Genomic DNA, 19,476 nt, shown 5'->3' on the forward strand with positions numbered 1-19,476 from the left:
TCCATCCATCCATCCATCCATCCATCCATCCATCCATCCATCCTCCCACCCACCCGTCCATCCATCCATCCTACCATCCATCCAACCATCCATCCATCCATCCATCCATCCATCATCCATCCATCCATCCATCCATCCATCCATCCATCCATCCATCCAACCATCTCATTCCTCCCTTAATTTAATATTTGTTTGTCAAATGCTGACAAGCCAGAAAGATTCAGAAGCATCAGCACAGAATTAATCTGAACAAGATCTATTTATTCCCTTGAGAACATTACCATCTAGTGGAAGGAACTGTCCTAACAACAAAGGTGTTTGTCATGGTGAGAAATGAGGTGGTCCACACATTGAGTTGGAGCAAAAGGAGAGCATATAGACTCTATGTTCTTCTCAGCCTTAATGGATTTTGAAATCACAGGATGTTGCTTTTCTCCATTAAAAATCTTAAGTAATTAGACCTGTTATGATAGACATGCCAATATATGAATCAAGATGTTTGGAAAATAACTCAGTATTTCCCCCTCAGATTTAGAAGCCAGGAATTTGGGCCTGAGCAGCAAGACCCTGTGCATGGAGAGCGAGCAGATCCTTCCAGATGGCTCCCGGGTGCGGCACTATGATGTGCACAACCTGTACGGGTGGTCCCAGACCAGACCCACCTATGAGTGAGTGTGTTTTTGTCACTATTAGTAAAGATAAAGAAAAGGTTGGCCCCAGGAATTAAGGTGTATTTTCACTATACACATAGTTTATAATCTTGCTTGTGAGACTCCCAGATTGTTTCAGGGAAATATGGGGAAAGCAATGAGGTTCTATTCAGGGGGCAAATGTGCTTAGACCTTTAGCTTGGTCCATTGCCATCTCGTCGTCTTATTTAAAATACTTCTAGATAAAAAGAATACTGTCTCTAAGCAAATGTTGTTCATTGGACTGGAAGTTTTGACTCTTCACCAAGCTAAGCACCTTTACCCTGTCTCTGTCCCTGTCATTTCCCCACCTTTCATCCTGCTTCAGTATCCATTTAGTGATTTGACAGACCATATTTTCTTTAGTAGACACGCTTTCTTATAGTTCTTTGATTATATTTATAATATCTTGTGTAAACCCCTTCTCTACCAAGACCCTTCTGCAACAGTTTCTTTTTTCCTATTTTTTTCCTATTTTCTTTTTTTTTATTGAGTCATATATTTTTCTCCTCTCCCCTCTCCTCTCTCCCCTTTTATGCTCTCTTGTGATCCCCACACTCTCAATTTACTCAAGAGATCTTGATTTTTTTTCGCCATTCTATGTAGATCCATGTATGTCTTTCTTAAGGTCCTCTTTGTTGTCTAGTTTCTCTGGGTTGTGGACTGTAGGCTGGTTTTTCTTTGTTTTATATCTAAAAGTCACTTATTGGCTACTTTTTTTCCTTACATTTTTTGAGTCATTTGTCATTATTATTGAATATTGAACATTTCTAATAATAAATTATAGCTCTTCCATTATCCACAAGGTTGGCTGTTGTTTCTGTTCTCATTTGATCAGCTACTTTTCTAGATTCTGTAGTCACTGATTTCCCTACTTACACCTCCTACACCCCCTCCCCCCCCCACCTCAGGAAAGGTACTTTCTCTGGTCTTTGAAAGAAGACGCTTTCTCCTTCCTTGAACCAGGGTAACTTTGTTAAAGATTGACCCCCAACTCTCCTTTAGAGCCTGAGGGCAAGGGGCCCATTACCTTCCCCCATTGACTACATTACAAAGGCACTCTGGGCCTTGAGGAAGACAGTCCTGGTTCTAAAATCCCACACAATCAGCTTTTTAAAAAGGATTTGCATCTTAAAGGAGCAGAGAAAGAATTCCTGAAGTTGCTTTAAAAAGAATTAGAATACTCCAGTGAAAGTCAGGTCAAAGGCTTAAAGTCTGGAAGGTGACTGTCTTACTGGAGCCCGCTCCAGGCACAGTGAAAGCCTGGACTCTTTAAGTCATTTTTTACTTAGCAAAGTGAAAAAGAAGATGCGTGTATACTTAAGAGACCAAATGATGTGCTCACCTTTCATTTCAGGCTTCTGCCTGCCCTTCAGCTCAGCTGCTGCCGTCTTCTCTGGGAATGTACTGGAGTCTGGGCGTGCATAGTGCTTAAGACGCCCAGTAATGTGCATTTCTTTTGCAAAGTTCTCTATGACTCTTATCCTCCAGGAATTGCTTTTAAAATCTGAGCCAAATGTTTTACCTAAGCAGAAATCACAGCCTGACAACCCATGAGGGTGCCAGTACAGTGCTTGAAGTTTTGGCAACTAATTCTTTACAGGTGGAAAATTTTTTTCTCAGTTTTGATCTGAGGTCTGAGTCAAACCACGTGGTCACAGATATCAGAATAGACAATGTCTGGAGGACTGAAGTTTTTGGGGAGAATACTTTTTAATAGAACAGGAAGGGATTCAGATTCCTTTGTTTACTGTGAAGCTGTTGGTTCTTTGTGGACTGTAGGGTTACCAGGGAATAGCCTAAAGGAGCCTTAAGGGAGAGTGTCACAAAGCTCACTGTCTTGAAAAGATTTTTCAGATTTTTTTTTGGGGGGGAGATGATTTTATTTCTTTATTGATCAGTGGTATAATTATTCAGGCACAAATAAAGCTGCACTTCTCGGTTCTAAAGCCATGCGTGTGCAGACAAGCCCTCAGGCAGAAGTGCTTGAATGTTAAGTGACCCACATGCATGCATGCGTGGTTATATCCATGTATGACTTAGCTAAGCCCTTGCACACATTGTAAACCCCATCATCTGCGTATTTTAAGACTCTCGGAGTGGGGAGACTCTTTCTCAAGTCTCGGGATAACACGACCCCCCCCCCTCCAGGAACTCACTAGAGACTGTCCTTGCTGCAATCACACGAGGCGCGCTGGGGCCGAAACTCATTTCCCACACAGGGGTAGAGAAGTTCGACCCTGAGTAGCTGGGAGAGGGAGTATTTAGGGGAAGAAACCACAACCCAAAGGGGGTAGGGAGGGCATCATGAATATTCTGAAAATACCAGTGATAATCACAAGGGGGTAACTTTCCATTTCTCAAGATTATAATCTAACTTTAGATCCTGGAACAGAGTCACTGAACCGGCTAACCTAGATTTTTGGCTCTACTCTTTCTGGTCCTTCAGTATGACATAGCCACGTCAACCCCCTGTGCACCTAGAAAGGTTTTAAAAACAGGACGCACCATCTTTCTCTCTCTCCCTCCCAGGCCTGTACACGCCCCCTCCAATAAACTCCTAAACGGGTTTGTTGCATGTTTTGTGGTTCCTTCTCACTCGCGCCAGGTGTTTCAAGTGGCTTCTGAGTTCTGAAATGGCTGCCTTCAGCATTTCTGCCTGTGTAGGTAATTGTTTTATTTGAAGAAAACATTCCCAGATGTCCTCTTCCAACTTTCAGACTTCAGTCTAAGACAGACTTTTCTGTAAACTTTATATATATAATAAAATTCCCAGGCGCGAAGGAGAACAGATCACGAAACAACAAAATCCACTTTCAGAGTTTCTTAAGAGAAAGAAAGATATGTGTGCAGGCCTGAGGAAGTCACTGTAGGAAAAGAGTGTGGACCGGACATGTACAGCTTTTAAAGGTTACCTAGCACATGTGCACAGGGGCTTATGCATGCGCACAAGGGTTTGCACAGCTGCATCATGCATAGGTGACATGACCATGCTGCACGTAGATCATGTAGGGTTGAGGGCCCTGGGTGGCTATGTAAATTGCCTAAGCGATTGTTGGTGCATGCGCGGCCCTGGAACCCAGAAGTGCAAGCCAAAAGCACTGGGTGATGGACACCGTATCATATATGATATATATGTATATATAGTGTAGAGTTCAAGGGAACGCTGAAGGAGATCCCAGAATCAAATAGTATGTAACAGCAAAGAGCGTTTTTATACCAACATGCATGTGGGGCTGCTCACCTGTACAAAATGGTGATGATCCTGAGAGGAACATGCAGGCTCCTTTTAAGCACAGTTAAGGGTAGTTGCAGGGACATTTATACAATTGATTACGTGAGCAGCAGTTACATTAATGTATTTCTAATTGGCTGAGATTTAGTCTTATCATTTTTGGACACATCTGCACAAACTTGGGCAGGTCCCAACTTGACTCAGAAGAGGGCTGGCAACTGGCTTTGTCCTCCAGACACCCCAAGGATGACTTGGCTCACTGTGTTTGTTCTCTCTCCCTTCACCCTGAATGTAAGGGCCTTGGGGGTAAAAGGCCCTTGTCAGGGAGCTGCAATTTAAATTGAGTTGTAAAAGTGGGAGAGTTTAATCCCTTCAATATATCACTAAGAACCTCTTCCATGCAGGAAACTCCCATGCAATCAAAGCGCAGCACCCTGAGCACAATCCCCATCTCCCATAGTCATAAAGAACTCTAGATCGTTCTATTTGGTTTATTTATTTATTTATTTTTATCTTTTCTATTTTTTCTTCATTTCTCTGTTGCTCTTTCATAATGCTGCTTCATTTACACAGCTCTAGCCTCCTCTCATCAGGTATAAAATTTTGGGACTACAAAGAAAGAAACTACCACTCCAACTGAAGTGTTCAGACAAGGCACAAGTTTAATCTTGATGTAGAGGGTGCGCTCAGGAGAGTGAGCACACTGGGGTGGTGAAAAAACTGACAACATGAGAACTATATGGTATGGTTAAGGGAATGTTTTCTGTTGTAGATAGAAGAGAGAACTGTACCAGTTCCACAAGTTCCTGGGGAATTTTGGCTTCTATCCAACTGCTAGAAATCCTCCGATAGTCCAGGTTGAGCTTATTTCTGGATATTTGCACTGCGTAACCTGATATGCCATGTTTGGTGATATCCCTGGGAAGCCTGCCCTTTTTTGAAGGGAAACTGGAGAATGGGTGGGGGTGAGGAAGAACTACGAGAAAGGGGAGGGAGGGAAAACTACAGTTGAGATATAACATATAAGAATAATAAATTTAAAAAATTAAAAAGAAGATAAGTTCCTTACTCTAGGTACATGTATATCTCTCAAGCCTGCCGTGAGGTTGATTGGGACTCTTATCTGGCTTCTTTCCTGGAAGAAGTCCTCTGGTTCTTAGAGCAACCGTTCTACTGGCCCATGTACAGAGCTTCAAATTCACCTCCTTGTTTCCCCAACCAGAGCTGTGCAAGAGGTGACAGGACAGAGAGGGATCGTCATCACCCGCTCCACATTCCCCTCTTCTGGACGATGGGCAGGACACTGGCTGGGAGACAACACAGCTGCCTGGGACCAGCTGGGGAAATCCATCATTGGTGTGTGGTTGTTCTTAGGGGCCTTTGCTGGTGGTAGGACCGGAACTAGAGGGGTACAATTGGGCTATACTGTGTATGTTTAGATTGGCGTTGAGGGGGCAGTCAAGTCAGTAAAACTTGAATGTTCTGTCAGTGTGAGTTTTAGTTTATACCCATCTCTCAATATATTCATCAGAAATTTCCCAGGGCTGTTAATGAAGCAGAAGAAAAGGTTGAGCTTCCTCTCTCCTACCCAAGGGTTGCCTTCATTTAACATGGCTGTTATGTCTCATTGCAGGCATAATGGAGTTCAGTCTCTTCGGAATATCTTATGTAAGTCAGATTGGAACCGTTGCCCCTTGCCCAGATTTTAGTGTCTGTGTGTCTGTTTTGGAAGAATACGCAGTTGATACTCTGACTTTGCTTCTTCTCAGACAGGAGCAGACATCTGTGGGTTCTTTGGAGATGCTGAGTATGAGATGTGTATCCGGTGGATGCAGCTGGGAGCATTTTATCCATTTTCCAGGAACCACAACAATGCAGGAAGTAGGGTGAGGCAGCCATTGTTCATGCTGCAGATTTATTAACAAATATCAAATCACAGCTTATTTCAAAATTATAGAAGTGTTTCCTGACCTATCATGAAGACCACCAGGACATCCATGTTTTTGAATATCTACAAAGTTCAGAACTCCAAGGTTATCAAAAACTCTTAATAGTACAATTTTCTTTACCTCTTAGAGGCATATTTTTTTGCCAAGAAAAGGTATTTTCTAGCTCCTGCATTGAACTACAAAATAACGTGTTCCCTTGCTTGACAGAATATTGAGTTGGTAATTTACTCAAAGCATCGTTGATAAATCAGTGCTGCATAGGGGCCTATTGATAAGGCTTACACAGCCACAAAGCCAAAGGTTGATTGTTCAAGGGACCTGAGAATCGGTGACAAAGAGCATCTACACTAGTTTTATAGGTGACAGAGGGAGCAGAGAGGGGGAGACTAGAAATGGCTAGAGAAGAGATTGCACACGGCCTGTCGTCCTCTTTTGAGATCCCTGGGATGTAATGAGGAAGAACTTACCATGTGGTCACTCACCCCTTTAGAGACAAGATCCCGTGGCCTGGAATTCAACCTTTGAGGAGTACTCAAGGAGAGTGCTGCAGACCAGATACTCCCTGCTGCCATATCTCTATACTTTGATGCATAAAGCTCACGCTGAGGGCAGCACCGTCATCCGACCCCTTCTCCATGAGTGAGTGTTGCCTCTTTCTCCAAGCAGTGAGTCTGGGCATGTTTGTAAATAACTCTTTGCAATGGTGATAGGCCTAGGAATGAGTTTTTTCATATTGGATTTTTCAGGTTCACAAATGACAGTGTAACATGGGATATAGACCAACAGTTCATGTTGGGCCCGGCTATCCTGATCAGCCCCGTTCTGGAAAGTGTGAGTTTCCCATGGAACAGACATCTTCCAATAACATGATTTAAAACCACAGTGAAAACGTTTTTTTATTTCTAATTAAAAGAAAATATGAGCTTATCTCTGTGTGCTCATGTGCAGATATTTGGAAGACAACGTTTACAACTGAGTTCTTTCTTTCTACCACTTGGGCTCAAGGGCTCGAACTCAAGTTTTTGGGGGTTGGTGAAAGATGCTTCTTCCTGCTGAGACATTCACAAGCTCCAGGGAAAACATTTAAAACAGTTCCCTGTCTTGCTCACTTCCTTATTTTCAAACAGATAACTTCCTAGAACATCAAACAAAGATCTTTTGATGTTTTTTCTCCCCAAGATATTACTGAAAGCTTTCCAACATTGATTTCTCAGTTGGGTATTCTGTGAGCCAGTACTTTTATAATTTCACTAATTGAAACATTTTTTCTACCTATTTGAAGAGACGTTTCCAAAGTGTATTCCTTAAGATTTCTCAAATTCTTGACATCACTAATAAAAATTCCACCTTAATCTTAATTCTATAGAAAGTGTTTTAAAGATTAATATTGTTTTCCAGTTGGAATATTCACAGAAACATACTGATTTTATGTTTCAGAACACTTTTGAGATCCAAGCTTATTTCCCCAGAGCCCGCTGGTATGACCATAGCACGGTGAGTTAGAATGTTTTTTGGGGGAATTGGATGGCTGGCTCTCTAGGTTAGAGAGGTGATTAAGACTTTCTCCTAACTTCTCAAACCACAAAGCATCAATCTCCAGACTTTCTATCCCTAGCCTGATCTGCATTAATGGGATCTGAATAAAGGCATAAGAAACATCTGAGTACCTATTTCTCCTGTCGTCCACCGTAAACCTTCTCTAGACTTACATAGAAAACACTAGGTTTTCGAAGGTTTACTCAAAAATAAAAATAGATTTTTTTTCCTAATTTTTGTAGTTTTTTGCTGATCTTCCAACATGCTTCCTTAGTAAGAAAGAAGTTTTAGTAAAATATGTAATTCATTTAATTGATTTTTCCTGTCAATATTTCTCCTCTATGTGCCTCCTTCTAGGGATCTGGCCAAGACTCAACAGGTGACTGGCAAACACTGGCTGCTCCTCTGGATCACATCAACGTTCATGTCAGAGGAGGCTACATCCTGCCTTGGCAAGAGCCTGCAATGAACACTTACTACAGGTATGATGAAGCAGTGTTTGATGACCTGGCCCTTTCCCAGGACATACAGATAAATAAACAAAAGAATTCAAGCTAGAATTCCATTGGCTGGCTTCCATGGGTGCCTTCTGATAGGATCTGGAGGAAGAAAAGTTCATGAAACCAACCCTGGGAGATCTTTCACCTGAGGTCTTTTATCAAGAACAGAATTCCCCTGAACAAAAATATTTTGAGGGATAGAAACCTGGTTTTCTTCCCATGTTTTTGAAAAGGAAGAATATTAATGAGAAACTTCACTTGCCGTGGTTGCATGAGAATATAGCATCCATTTCCAGGCTGATTTTTGGTGAACTCAAAAAGAGTTTTCAACACACACACACACACACACAAATGTCAAAAAGCATATGAAAATGATACAGAAAATCAGTTGACTTTCAGCCGGTGATGAAAAACATGATTTTTACCAAAACAGACCCTGAGATGGTTCTTGAATAATAAATAGGATTTGAACATCTGAAGACGAGGAGAGATATTCTGGGAGTGTTAAAGAAATAAAGGTGAAAAATGAGTTGAGTAGATACAATTGAAACAGTTAACTCGTGGAAGGCTGTGAATGGCATCCTGTGTAGTCTGATTTTAATCTTTGGCACCTGTAGCTGTTGAAATTTTAATTTTCTGGTATTACCTTACTAAGGAATTGATGTCACATCATGGTTTTGTACAATTGCAATGGGTATATTGGAAAATGTGCCTATTTGAGCTGTGAAATTCAAAGCTAACAAAGGTTTCATTAAAATTTAAATGATGTTCTCTTGACTTAGATCTTATGTTTTATCTCACTATATTCTTTGTCACTTTTTGTACATATTTAACACCTTGAGTTTTGTGGTTTATTTCTGGATTAAGATGTTTTTAGAAGATGTTTTTTATTCTTACAGCCTACAACCAAGTGAAAAATAATGATTGATGATTTGGTTTTATTTTTTATAGCCGACAAAATTTTGTGGGGTTGACTGTTGCTTTGGATGAGAAAGGGGAAGCTGAAGGTCAGATGTTTTGGGATGATGGACAAAGCATCGGTAAGTATGACCTCACCCCCAGAGAGCCTGCATCTCATTCTGAGCACTGTATAATAGAAGCTCAGCATGTACCGGTGGGACCCTAAAACCTACCTCTGTGCTGCCTACTGTTTGAAACTTTGGCTGGCTCAGATATATTCTACTGCAAGTTATTGTAGACCCGGTATGGTTCCCCAGTCTTGGAAGTTTATGAGTCTGATGTGATGTCTTCCGCCAGGGCAGGTCTTACCCTCACAGAACTGTCTCACTCTGTTAACACAGTGTGGATACAGATATCAGGCTAAGCATGAAGTCATCCTCACAGGGCAGGGCTAAGGCTCTCCTTGGGTCAGCAAACAATATCAGGCATCTTTTTTCTCATAAGTCGGGACACTCAGGAGACTCTTGGTGACACATAAATTGAGAAGCAAAAATTGCCAGGGGGATCCTTCAAACTTGGCATGCTTTGTGTCTTCATGCTGGGTTATCACTCACTCTGTTGGAGATAACTACCACCCATCGTTATCGTCAGAGTAGTCTCTTGCTCAGACATTTCTAAAGAATACCGGCACGCTGCTGTTAACCTGTTCTCACTTTTACTAGTATTATCTTGGACTATAATATTTTGATTTTGCAAAAAGCCACACTTTCTGAAATTATAGTCTATTTTCCTTCACTAATATATCTAAAACCTTCTTCCTTTTAATTTTCATCATTCTCATTGAAGCATGAAATACAAAAGCTTTAAGGGTAGAGAATTAGAATAAACATACAACTACATTTAGGTATATTGCTGTGTTGTCTTTTGTTATTCTGTTGTTATATACCTGGAAAAACGCTTATTTTTCAATAACTGAAAGCATGGCAAATTTAATTTTTATATCAAGTTTCTTTTTACTGAATGTAATAACAGACACATAAAGGGATATTAAGATATGATCCTTACAAACATCTTTACTATTACTATGGCCATATGTCATAAAGAGGATGTTCTAAACTTGTTTGTTTGGTTTTTTTGTTTGTTTGTTTGTTTGTTTTTGTTTTGTTTTGTTTTGAGACACGGTTTCTCTGTGTAGCTTTAGAGCCTGCCTTGGAACTTACTCTGTAGACCAGGCTGGCCTTGAACTCACAGAGATCTCTCTGCCTCTGGCTCCTAAGAGCTGATATTAAAGGTGTGCTCCACTGTCTAACTGGTATTTTAAAGTTTATCTAACTATAATTATGCTCCCTATATGACATTAATTTCATTGTTACAAATTGAGTTTTGAGTATTAGCTTTATTTGCATTTTAGATGACTTTTCCAGCATATATGACCCTAGCTAAAATTTACATAAAAATCCATTTAAGAATATAATTCTTTGAATTTTTTTATTTAAAAATTTAAAATAAAATATAATTGCATCACTTCTTCCATTTCTTTCTTCCCTTTAACCCCTCTAACATCCCCTCCTTCAATCTCTTTAAAATTAATGGGCTCCTTTTTCTTTATTGTTATTGTCACACACAGACAAACATATTTATGAACACATTAACAAATCTCTCATGGCTTGTGTGTACATGATTTCAGAGCTCACTACTTTGTATATAACCAATTAGGGGACTTATCCCCAGGAGAATCTAATTTTTCTGGTCTCAGCATGTACTTCGTCATCTAGGGGTGGGACCTCAGGAGCCTTCCCTTTCTGTGTTAGTGAGTTTATTGGTGTTATCATTGTTTAAGTCTTGTTTAATCAGCCATATTCCTTTATTTGTCTGTTTTTTGAGACAGGGTTTCTCTGTGTAACAGTTCTAACTGTCCTGGAACTAGCTCTATAGACTAGGCTGTACTCAAACTCACAGAGGTCTGCCTGCCTCTGCCTCCAGAGTGCTGGGATTAGAGGTGAGCACCACCACTATCCGGCTAATCGGCCATGTTTTTAGGCATCATGAATATAGCTTCTTTTTGTTTCTAAGAGAAGCAATCTCACAACAGATATTTTTTGATCTTCTAGCTCCTGTAATCTTTCTGCCCCCTTTTCCAGATGTCCCGAGAAGTTGTATTGAAGATGTATGTTGAGTTTGGGCTGCCTATGATCCATTGTTCTTTGCATTTTGATCATTTGTGTTTTTCTTTTTCTTTTGTTATGGTGTCTGTTTGCTGTAGAAAGAAGCTTCTCTGATGAGGCTGGGAGATACCCTTATCTAAGTGTGTAAGGATAGGTTTTAGAATGCCATTAGGAATTACGCTGGTCTAGTAAAATGGTAGTAGTAGGTTTCCTAAGCTCTATACACAGCCCCAGGTAGTTGTCTAGGTCTCTAGTACCAGGTGTAATTTTCAACCAATTGAAGAGACCTTAAGTCTAATTGAACAGCAGCCAGTTGCCACCAAGATACAAGTGCTGCTATTGTACCTCAGGGAAATCTTGCCATGCTGGTCATTGTTCTGGTTCCTAGATGTCACAGCTGGATAGAAATATTGATGGCTCCCCTCCCTTAGTAATTTACTTACTACTTTCTGGTACTGTGAAGGCTAGGCCACAGGAAGGAGACTTTCAGGTTAGACCCAGCTCAAATCTAATGAGTCCCATGTCCATAGTATGTGGTGTCTGCAGTAATAGGGGTTTGCTTTCAGCTTCTGAGAAATGACCAAGGGAAATAGCAATAGTCTATGTTTTGGACAAATATGTTACACTACTCTGACTCAAGTGGGGGTTTCTCATGTCTGGTACTGCAGTTTTTGTCAAATAGTTGTGCTGATTAGCTTGTGTTCACTTGACACAAGATACACTCAGTTTAGAAGAGTCATTTACCACAACTGAGATAATGCCCTCATGGGACTGGCTGAAGGCCTGGCCTTTTGTGGGTCGTACCATACCTGGACAGGTGGTCCTGGGTGTATAAGAAAGCACATGCCAGATAATAACCTGAAATCAAAAGTGGCACTGTATTCATTCCCTTTGGTGTTGGAGATAAGCCCAGGGTCTTTCTTTTTCTTCTGAACTATGACATTTATTTAGCATGTATTATACACCAAATACTGTGTTTTTGATGAGTACAGTGGTACACACCTGGCATTGTGAAGGTGGAAGAAAGAACAGTGAGGATTCAAAGACAGACTGTGCTACCCATGAGTTCCAGGCCAGCCTTAGCTAGAGAACGGAAACTTCTAAAACAAAACAAACACACAAACAAGCAAACAAAAGGCAAGTGCCTGCTTATTATCTTTATTGCTTCTCAGGAAGATGAAAGATACCTTGTTAGTTGTTGTGATCCACTTTAGATAGTTCAGAGTCAACAGGAGATTGTCTGCTACAACTGAAGCAGGGAACTGTATTCTTTTTTTCTTGTTTGCAGATACGTATGAAAAGGGATTTTATTTCTTGGCTAACTTTAGAGCAACACAGGTAAGCCTACCTTCTTGAGTTTATAAATTCTTTTACCTACAGATTAGACATCATCCTCTAACTTTAATTTTAATTAAAATATAATGTTTACATGTTAAGAACTACTTCCTTTCTCTACTTTTTTATTCATGCTGCTGACAATAAAATCAGAAAGAAAATAGTCCATATTTTATGTTTATCCAGAATACATTCACTATGTGAAAAGAAGTTTGGAACTCATTTTATCCTGGGGGAAATAGATCCATCAATGTATAGCTTATTTCTAGGGATAAGAAGCTTTTTGGCTGACCAATATGAAATGTAAATGTTATATAAATTATCCATTATGTAACACTGCTGTATAGTCGATAACTTCATAGCCTCATTGTCATGTGACAACAAAAGCTTACTGAGATCATGACTTTATAGTGTTCAGGTAATCTGGCCAATACTTAACGGACAGTGGCTGGATCACATACATATCTGGGGATAGCCTTCTGTGTATTGCTCAGTTTGGATGAGCTTGATTTTGTTTGCATAACTGGTGGCCAGCTGACCTGAAGATGGGATAAAATCATCTTATGGGTAACTTTTTCATGATTATGGAGTAATCATGTGATAAAGTGAACGCTGAGGGGCTTAAGAGAGGGTCAATGGTTTAAAGTGCTCGTTTCTTCTGTGGAAGAGCCATGTTTGGCTCCTAGCACCCATTTCAGGCAGGCCACAGCCACCTGTAACTCTAGTTTTGGAGGATCCAGTGTTTTTGGCCTCTGAAGGTACCTGAATGTGCATAGTTCACCTAAATTCACACAGGCATGCACACACACATAAATAAACAAGCAATCTTTAAAAATTAGAAAAGGAAATACCAAATTCCTACTTCAAAATTACATTATTATCAAGTTGACTAATTTCCTATTACCAAAGTAAAGGATACATGACCAAGCCCAGAGGCAAAGATGGCTCATCATATCTTATTCAGAAAAGCAGAACTATAAGAATTACAAGGGGAAATGACAATTATAGAGGAATAAATAAATAAATTAGAGAAAACAATACTTTGCAAGTTGGATGATTCTATTGACAATCTGTCTTCGTCTCCTGAGAATTAAGTAAATCTTTCTATATCAAGTCCAGAATCTGCTTATCACTCACCTGTTGACTTAAAACATGGGCTAGTAGCACGAACAGTGTGGCACAAATCAATCACCTCTGTGTAACAGTGCTTTAGTTTCCCTCTGTCTTCTCTTACAATTGTATGTATCTCTGGGGGAACTTAGATTTTCTTTGTTTTGTGTTTATGATTTATGCTGGATCCTCTGAATGCTAGTTTATTTAGATTTCTCTTAAAACACAGATGCCAGGATCAAGAGCATGGCTGTGACTTCTGTGTTTCTTTTCTTTTTGTCCTTCCTTCCTTCATTCTTTCCTTCTCTCTCTCTCTCTCTCTCTCTCTTTAGTGAAATAGAACTTTTTTCTTTTTTATTGGAAATAGATTCTTCCATTATACCATACATACCAACCACAATTGCCCCTCCCTCCACTTCTCCTATCTCCAACTATCTCTCTTCTCCCCCAGATCCACTTCCCTCTGGTTCATTTTCAGAACAAAGCAGGCGGGCCTCTAAGAGAAGATAGTCAAACATGACAAAACAAGATACAGAAAGACAAGGCCAAAGCTCTCATCAAGGCTTGGCAAAGCAAGTCGGCAGGAGGAAAAGAGTCTTAAGAGCTGGCAAAAGAGTCAGAGATATAGCCACTCCTATTGTTAAGAGTCCCACAAAAATACCAAGCTAAAAGCCATAACATGCATATACAAGAGGACCTGGTGCAGACCCATGCAGGCCTCAAGCTTGCTGCTTCAGTCTCTGTGAGCCCATAGAAGCCCTGCTTTGTGAAGTCTGTGGGTTGTGTTCTCCCAGTGTCCTTCATCCCCTCTGATTCCTATAGTCTTTTGTCCCCATCTTCTGTGGGGTTTCCAAGATCTCTGAAGAGGGGACCTGTAACATGAATGGGGACCCTGTTTGTTGTTGTGGTTTTTATCCGGCCCAGTTTCCCACAACTGTTTAGCCCCAAAGAAAATCACACATAGGTCTCCATAAATTTTAAGCTGATTGGCCCATTAGCTCTAGCCTCTCACTGGCTAACTCTCACATCTTGATTAACCCATTTTTCTGATCTATGTTAGCTATGTGGCTCAGTACCTTTTTCAGTGAGGCAGATCACATTCTGTTGCTTCAGTGATCTGGGCAGGAGTGGGAAGAATCAACTTCCTCATTCCCAGAATTCTCCTGTTCTCATTACATCATTTCTACTTCCTGTCTGGTTTTCCCACCTATATTTCCTACCTGGCCAATCTGCATTTATTTATAACATGATTAACAGAATACAGACAATTCTCCCACACCAAGGATCTGATAAAAGACCTCCAATTTATACTCTCTCTCTTTATAATGTCTAGTTGTGGGTCTCTGAACCTGCTCCTATCTGTTGTCTGCTGCCTGAGAAAGCCTGTCTGATAATGACCGAAAAAGGCACAGATCTATGAGTGTAGGAGACTATCATTAGGAATCGTGTCATTGATTTTATTTTTTTAAGACCATCCTTGTTTGGTTCTACTGTAGGAGTCTGAGCTATCTAGTCTCTGGTTTCTTGTCATCCAAGCAGTGCTGGGCATGGGTTCCCTCTTGGGAAGTGGGCCTCAAATTAAATCAGATGTTAGTTGGCCACTCCCAGACATTTTGGGAGACCATTGCCCCAGCACATCTTTCAGGCAAGACAGATTGCAGGTGGTAGGTTTTGAGGCTCGGTTGGTATCCAGGTTTATCTTTCTAAATCCTGCAGAGTACCTTCTCACACTACAGGAACTAGGAAGCAGAGGTGATGGCTCCTAGCTCGCACCAGCTCAGTCACTCTATGTTCAATGAGCTGAGTCATTGTCCTCAGCAATGGTGCCCCTGCTGTCAGTTTTCAAAGGACAACCTTCTCTCCCAGCATCATTCTGGGATGTTTAGGTATTTCCATGGGATCTCTACATCCCACAACCTAGGCCCACCACTGCAAGTATTGTCAGGCTACCAAGATTGCCAGTTCAGATCCATATCTTCCACTACTAGGAGTCCTCACTAGGATCACCCTCATAGATTCCAATAAGTTTACTCTGCACTAGGTTTCCATATTGCCCCACCCCCATGTGATACTTTCTGATCCCTCTCCTGCCCCAGCCCCACCCATTGAATCTATTCTATTTCCTCTTCCCAGGGAGATCCATGCTTCCCCTCTCTTGCCCAGATTGGTTTTGATCTTGCTGTGTAGCCAGCAAGCCTCCACATTACCCTCTCCAGGGCCTGGGATTATAGTCATATACCATTGCATTTGACTTTGTTCATTTGTGAAAATGTAATGTAATATTTTTATTTCTCTTTCTATTGTTGCCATCAGAATTAAGCCCCATGTAACTTTACCTGTCTGCCTCTGTCTCCTTGATTTTTTCATAGAATTGTCCTAGCCTTGTGTTTCAGCTGGTTTCATTTCTCTGTTAGCACCTGCTGTACAAGTCCTCATTTATCTGGTCCCATTACTTGTCCCTCTCATGTAGCCTGCAGCTCTTAACTTTCCTTCTAGGACTTCTAGAGTTCCATATACTCATTAATACTTTTCATGTCTATTCTATTCCCATAATCACTTTTCTTCAATTTCCTTAACACCCATAGGATTTTTGTTATGATTTTCATTTTAATTTAATTGTGTAACTTCTTATAATTTATCTCATTTTAACTTACATTGATCTTTATATATGACACTTCATGGTTTAGACAATTTGTTATGTTCTTTTCAAACTTTATAATTCAGTGACAGTTTATTATGCTTTTGTATTATGCCAGCATATCATCATTCCACCCTATCTATGTCACTCAGCTCTGTGAAAATGCATGACTTTGTCTCCTATTACCTTAATTTCTTCTTCTTCTTCTTTTTTTTTTTTTTTTTTGGAGCCTGTCCTGGAAAATTTCTTCTTCTGAAAAAACAGAAGGAATGATACTTTATTGCAAGATTAGTAAGAATACAAACAAAAAATTTTCCAGAACCTTTCTTGATTCACATGCCTATCTTTGTCATTGTATTAAGATTTTCCAGTGGAACAGAACTGATCGAATGGATACAAACACACATATATAGACACACACACACATAGACACATGCACACTCAATCACATACATACACACACATACATACACACACTCAATCACATACACACATACTCAGTTACACACATACACATACTCAATCACATGCATGCACACACTCAATCACATAATACACACACACACACGCACACACAAAGAATACACATATAAAGGAGATTTATTAGAATAGCTTACAGGCCGTTCCCTGCCTAGATTAATAATGGTTGTCACTTGACTCAAAAGCTAAAAATCTGGAAGTTTTGTGGTTCACAAAACTGGATATTTCAGCTGCTCTTCAGTCTATGTTGGGATCTCAAAACAGTAGAGTAGGTGTTAATACTAGTGAAGGTTTTAACACCATATAAGCAGGATAGATAAGTTTGCCAGAGAGAATGAAAACAAACAGTAAAAAAGAAAAAGCTTCCTTTTTTGGGGGGTGGTGGTGGTGGTGGTGAGGGTTTTGAGATAGGGTTTCTCTATGTAACAGCCGTAGCTGTCCCGGAACTATCTCTGTAGACCAGGCTGGCCTTCTTCCTTTTGTTTCTTATGTGGACTGCCACTAGAAGGTATGGGCCAGATTTAGGGTGGATTTTTCCATTTCAGATAAAACCTTTCACAGGTGTGTCCAGCTGTTTGAGTTTCGGTTGATTCTAGATAGATTGTCAATAAAGATTATCCATCACAGACATCATCAAATTTGTCATGGTTGGTACTTAGGATCTATGTCTTCATAAAATATTCAATAAATAAAATAGAAACAAGAGTTGGAGAGATGGCTCAGCAGTTAAAAGCACTTGATTGCTCTTTCAGAGGTACTGAGTTCAATACCCAAAACCACATGGTGGGCTCACAACCATCAGTAATGGGATCAGTTTGCTTCTTCTGGTGTGCATGAAGGCAGGCACTCATATGCATAAATGCACAAATAAATAAATCTTTAAAAACATTTAAAATGAAAATAATTAAAATATTTTTACATTGTCACATAGAACATAGTTTACTATGTTTATTACCTGTGTGCTATATATGTTTTATTTTTATGAATTCTTTATAGACCACCTTGAAAATTCAGGTCCTACATAATCAGTATCTGAGTGACTCAAATCCACTGAAAGTTGGATATGTTAGAATCTGGGGTTTAAACTCCTCTTCTGTGGTAAATGTCCGTGTTACCTACAACAACCAGCAATTCATTGAGAACAATTTCACAAGTGACCCCTACAATCAGGTATGTCTGAAAGGAATGCCTCATAAACTCACTTTATTATTGTATTGAATTATCGCTGCCATTGCTGTCTAATATATGTGATACATGGTAGAACTATTGTATATCTATAGAAGAGTGCTTCTGAAAAGCTGTGAGGACCGGGCTGTGAGGTAAACAACATTGATGGTCTTCTGTTTGCAGTCTGGTATTGATGATCTGTAGTCTGATGATATTCTCTCTGTTTTGATCACTAATGAATTGATTTGTTTTGAATAGATTAGTTTTCTTGACTACCGAATAAAACATAGCAACATTTTGCTCAGAGGCTAAAGACAAGGAATGGTTGTGAAAGTTTCTCTCTCCTTCCTACAGCAGTGTGCCCATCCCTGGGCAAAATAATTCTTCTTTTAAGTTGGTACTTAACTGTTATATGATTAAGTGACTTGACTTTACTCATAGTATAAGCTATGCTTATTTGTGTAAAAGCACAGAGTACCATAAATATCCGACTATTAAAACTATTGTAGTGACAGCTTGCCCCAAGTGAAACAACATTCTGTAAGATGGAGTATTTATAAAAGAGCAACCTGTGTAATCCTAGCTTTAGAATCTGAATAGTACTTCAGACCATGGATTAATTATAAAGGATGTAGTAGCCCAAACAGAATGGTTTAAAGAAGTGAAAATGGATAACTACAGTTTCTGATTCTAAATGGTGAAAATAATGCCCTTCCAGTACTGGGATTTTGGAAAATGAGAATTCTGAGCACCCAAGTGAATGTTTCTCCCTGTGGTCTTCTTGGTTACATACTTAGATACAATAATATATACTTAGGATTACTAGATTCAAATTTACTCTGAAAGTATTGTTTCTAATTAACCTAGGTGCAGAAAATAATCACAGAGTTTCATTTTTGGAAAACCCTGTAACATATTTAATGCCTACTCTTTGTCAGGCATTATTAGGGGTGACAGTAATAAGGTCACAAAATGAATCTGCTGTCAGGAAAGGTAATGTTAATGATAAAATGACAAAGCAAAATAAATGTTAAATTTAAGCACAACTGTGAATATTTGAGATCAACGTGACTTGGATATAAGAGAGAGTGAAGAAAGGGATGAAGAGCATTTTTTACACCAGAACACCTCACCATGGTCATCTCTGACCAATAAAACCTGGAGAGATTTGTGTCATTTACACTTTGTGAAGATTGAGTACCTTTTTTTTTTTTTTGGCTAAGATAAAGGCTGCACAGTGACTTCAATACAATGTTTAATAAGTTCTAATATATTAATATGATCTCTTTTTTGGCAGAAACTAACAATTCAACTGACAGAAAAGAATGTGAACCTAGAAAAGATGACAGAGATTATCTGGGTTTATGGAGATCCTATACTTCCCCCACCAGATACAACCAGTGTATTTCCCACAAGCCCTCACACAACTGCATCTAGCACTGAACCCTCAACCAGTATTGCTGTCACAACTACAGCTGAAATAGAAAGTACTTCCACACCCACACTTCCTGAAATAACTACACCTTTCCCTACAAGTTCTACTGCTAACTCTAGTGATGTTATTACTATGACAACCACAACTCCTGAAATAACTACTACTGACAGTACAACTGGCCCCACATTTCCCGATACAACCACACCTATAACCGTGAGTCCCACTGCTAACTCTAGTGATGTGATTACTATGACAACCACAGCTCCTGAAATAACTACTACTGACAGTACAACTGGCCCCACATTTCCCGATACAACCACACCTATAACTGTGAGTC

General features: G+C 39.8%; 1 protein-coding gene across 1 annotated transcript in view; it reads left to right on the forward strand.

Moving 5' to 3' along the window:
- Positions 1 to 19,476, forward strand: part of Mgam2 (maltase-glucoamylase 2 (putative)) — a 75,444-nt gene that overhangs the window by 54,058 nt on the left and 1,910 nt on the right. The window contains exons 37-48 of the mRNA XM_013353236.1: positions 530 to 668; positions 5,147 to 5,280; positions 5,558 to 5,592; positions 5,694 to 5,810; positions 6,364 to 6,512; positions 6,620 to 6,704; positions 7,311 to 7,367; positions 7,767 to 7,891; positions 8,861 to 8,949; positions 12,263 to 12,312; positions 17,534 to 17,707; positions 19,002 to 19,358. Coding sequence (XP_013208690.1) covers positions 530 to 668; positions 5,147 to 5,280; positions 5,558 to 5,592; positions 5,694 to 5,810; positions 6,364 to 6,512; positions 6,620 to 6,704; positions 7,311 to 7,367; positions 7,767 to 7,891; positions 8,861 to 8,949; positions 12,263 to 12,312; positions 17,534 to 17,707; positions 19,002 to 19,358 — 1,511 coding nt within the window. The remainder of the gene's footprint in view (positions 1 to 529; positions 669 to 5,146; positions 5,281 to 5,557; positions 5,593 to 5,693; positions 5,811 to 6,363; positions 6,513 to 6,619; positions 6,705 to 7,310; positions 7,368 to 7,766; positions 7,892 to 8,860; positions 8,950 to 12,262; positions 12,313 to 17,533; positions 17,708 to 19,001; positions 19,359 to 19,476) is intronic.

The sequence above is a fragment of the Microtus ochrogaster genome, unplaced genomic scaffold (genome assembly GCF_000317375.1).
Source record: "Microtus ochrogaster isolate Prairie Vole_2 unplaced genomic scaffold, MicOch1.0 UNK4, whole genome shotgun sequence".
NCBI classification, from domain to species: Eukaryota; Metazoa; Chordata; class Mammalia; order Rodentia; family Cricetidae; genus Microtus; species Microtus ochrogaster.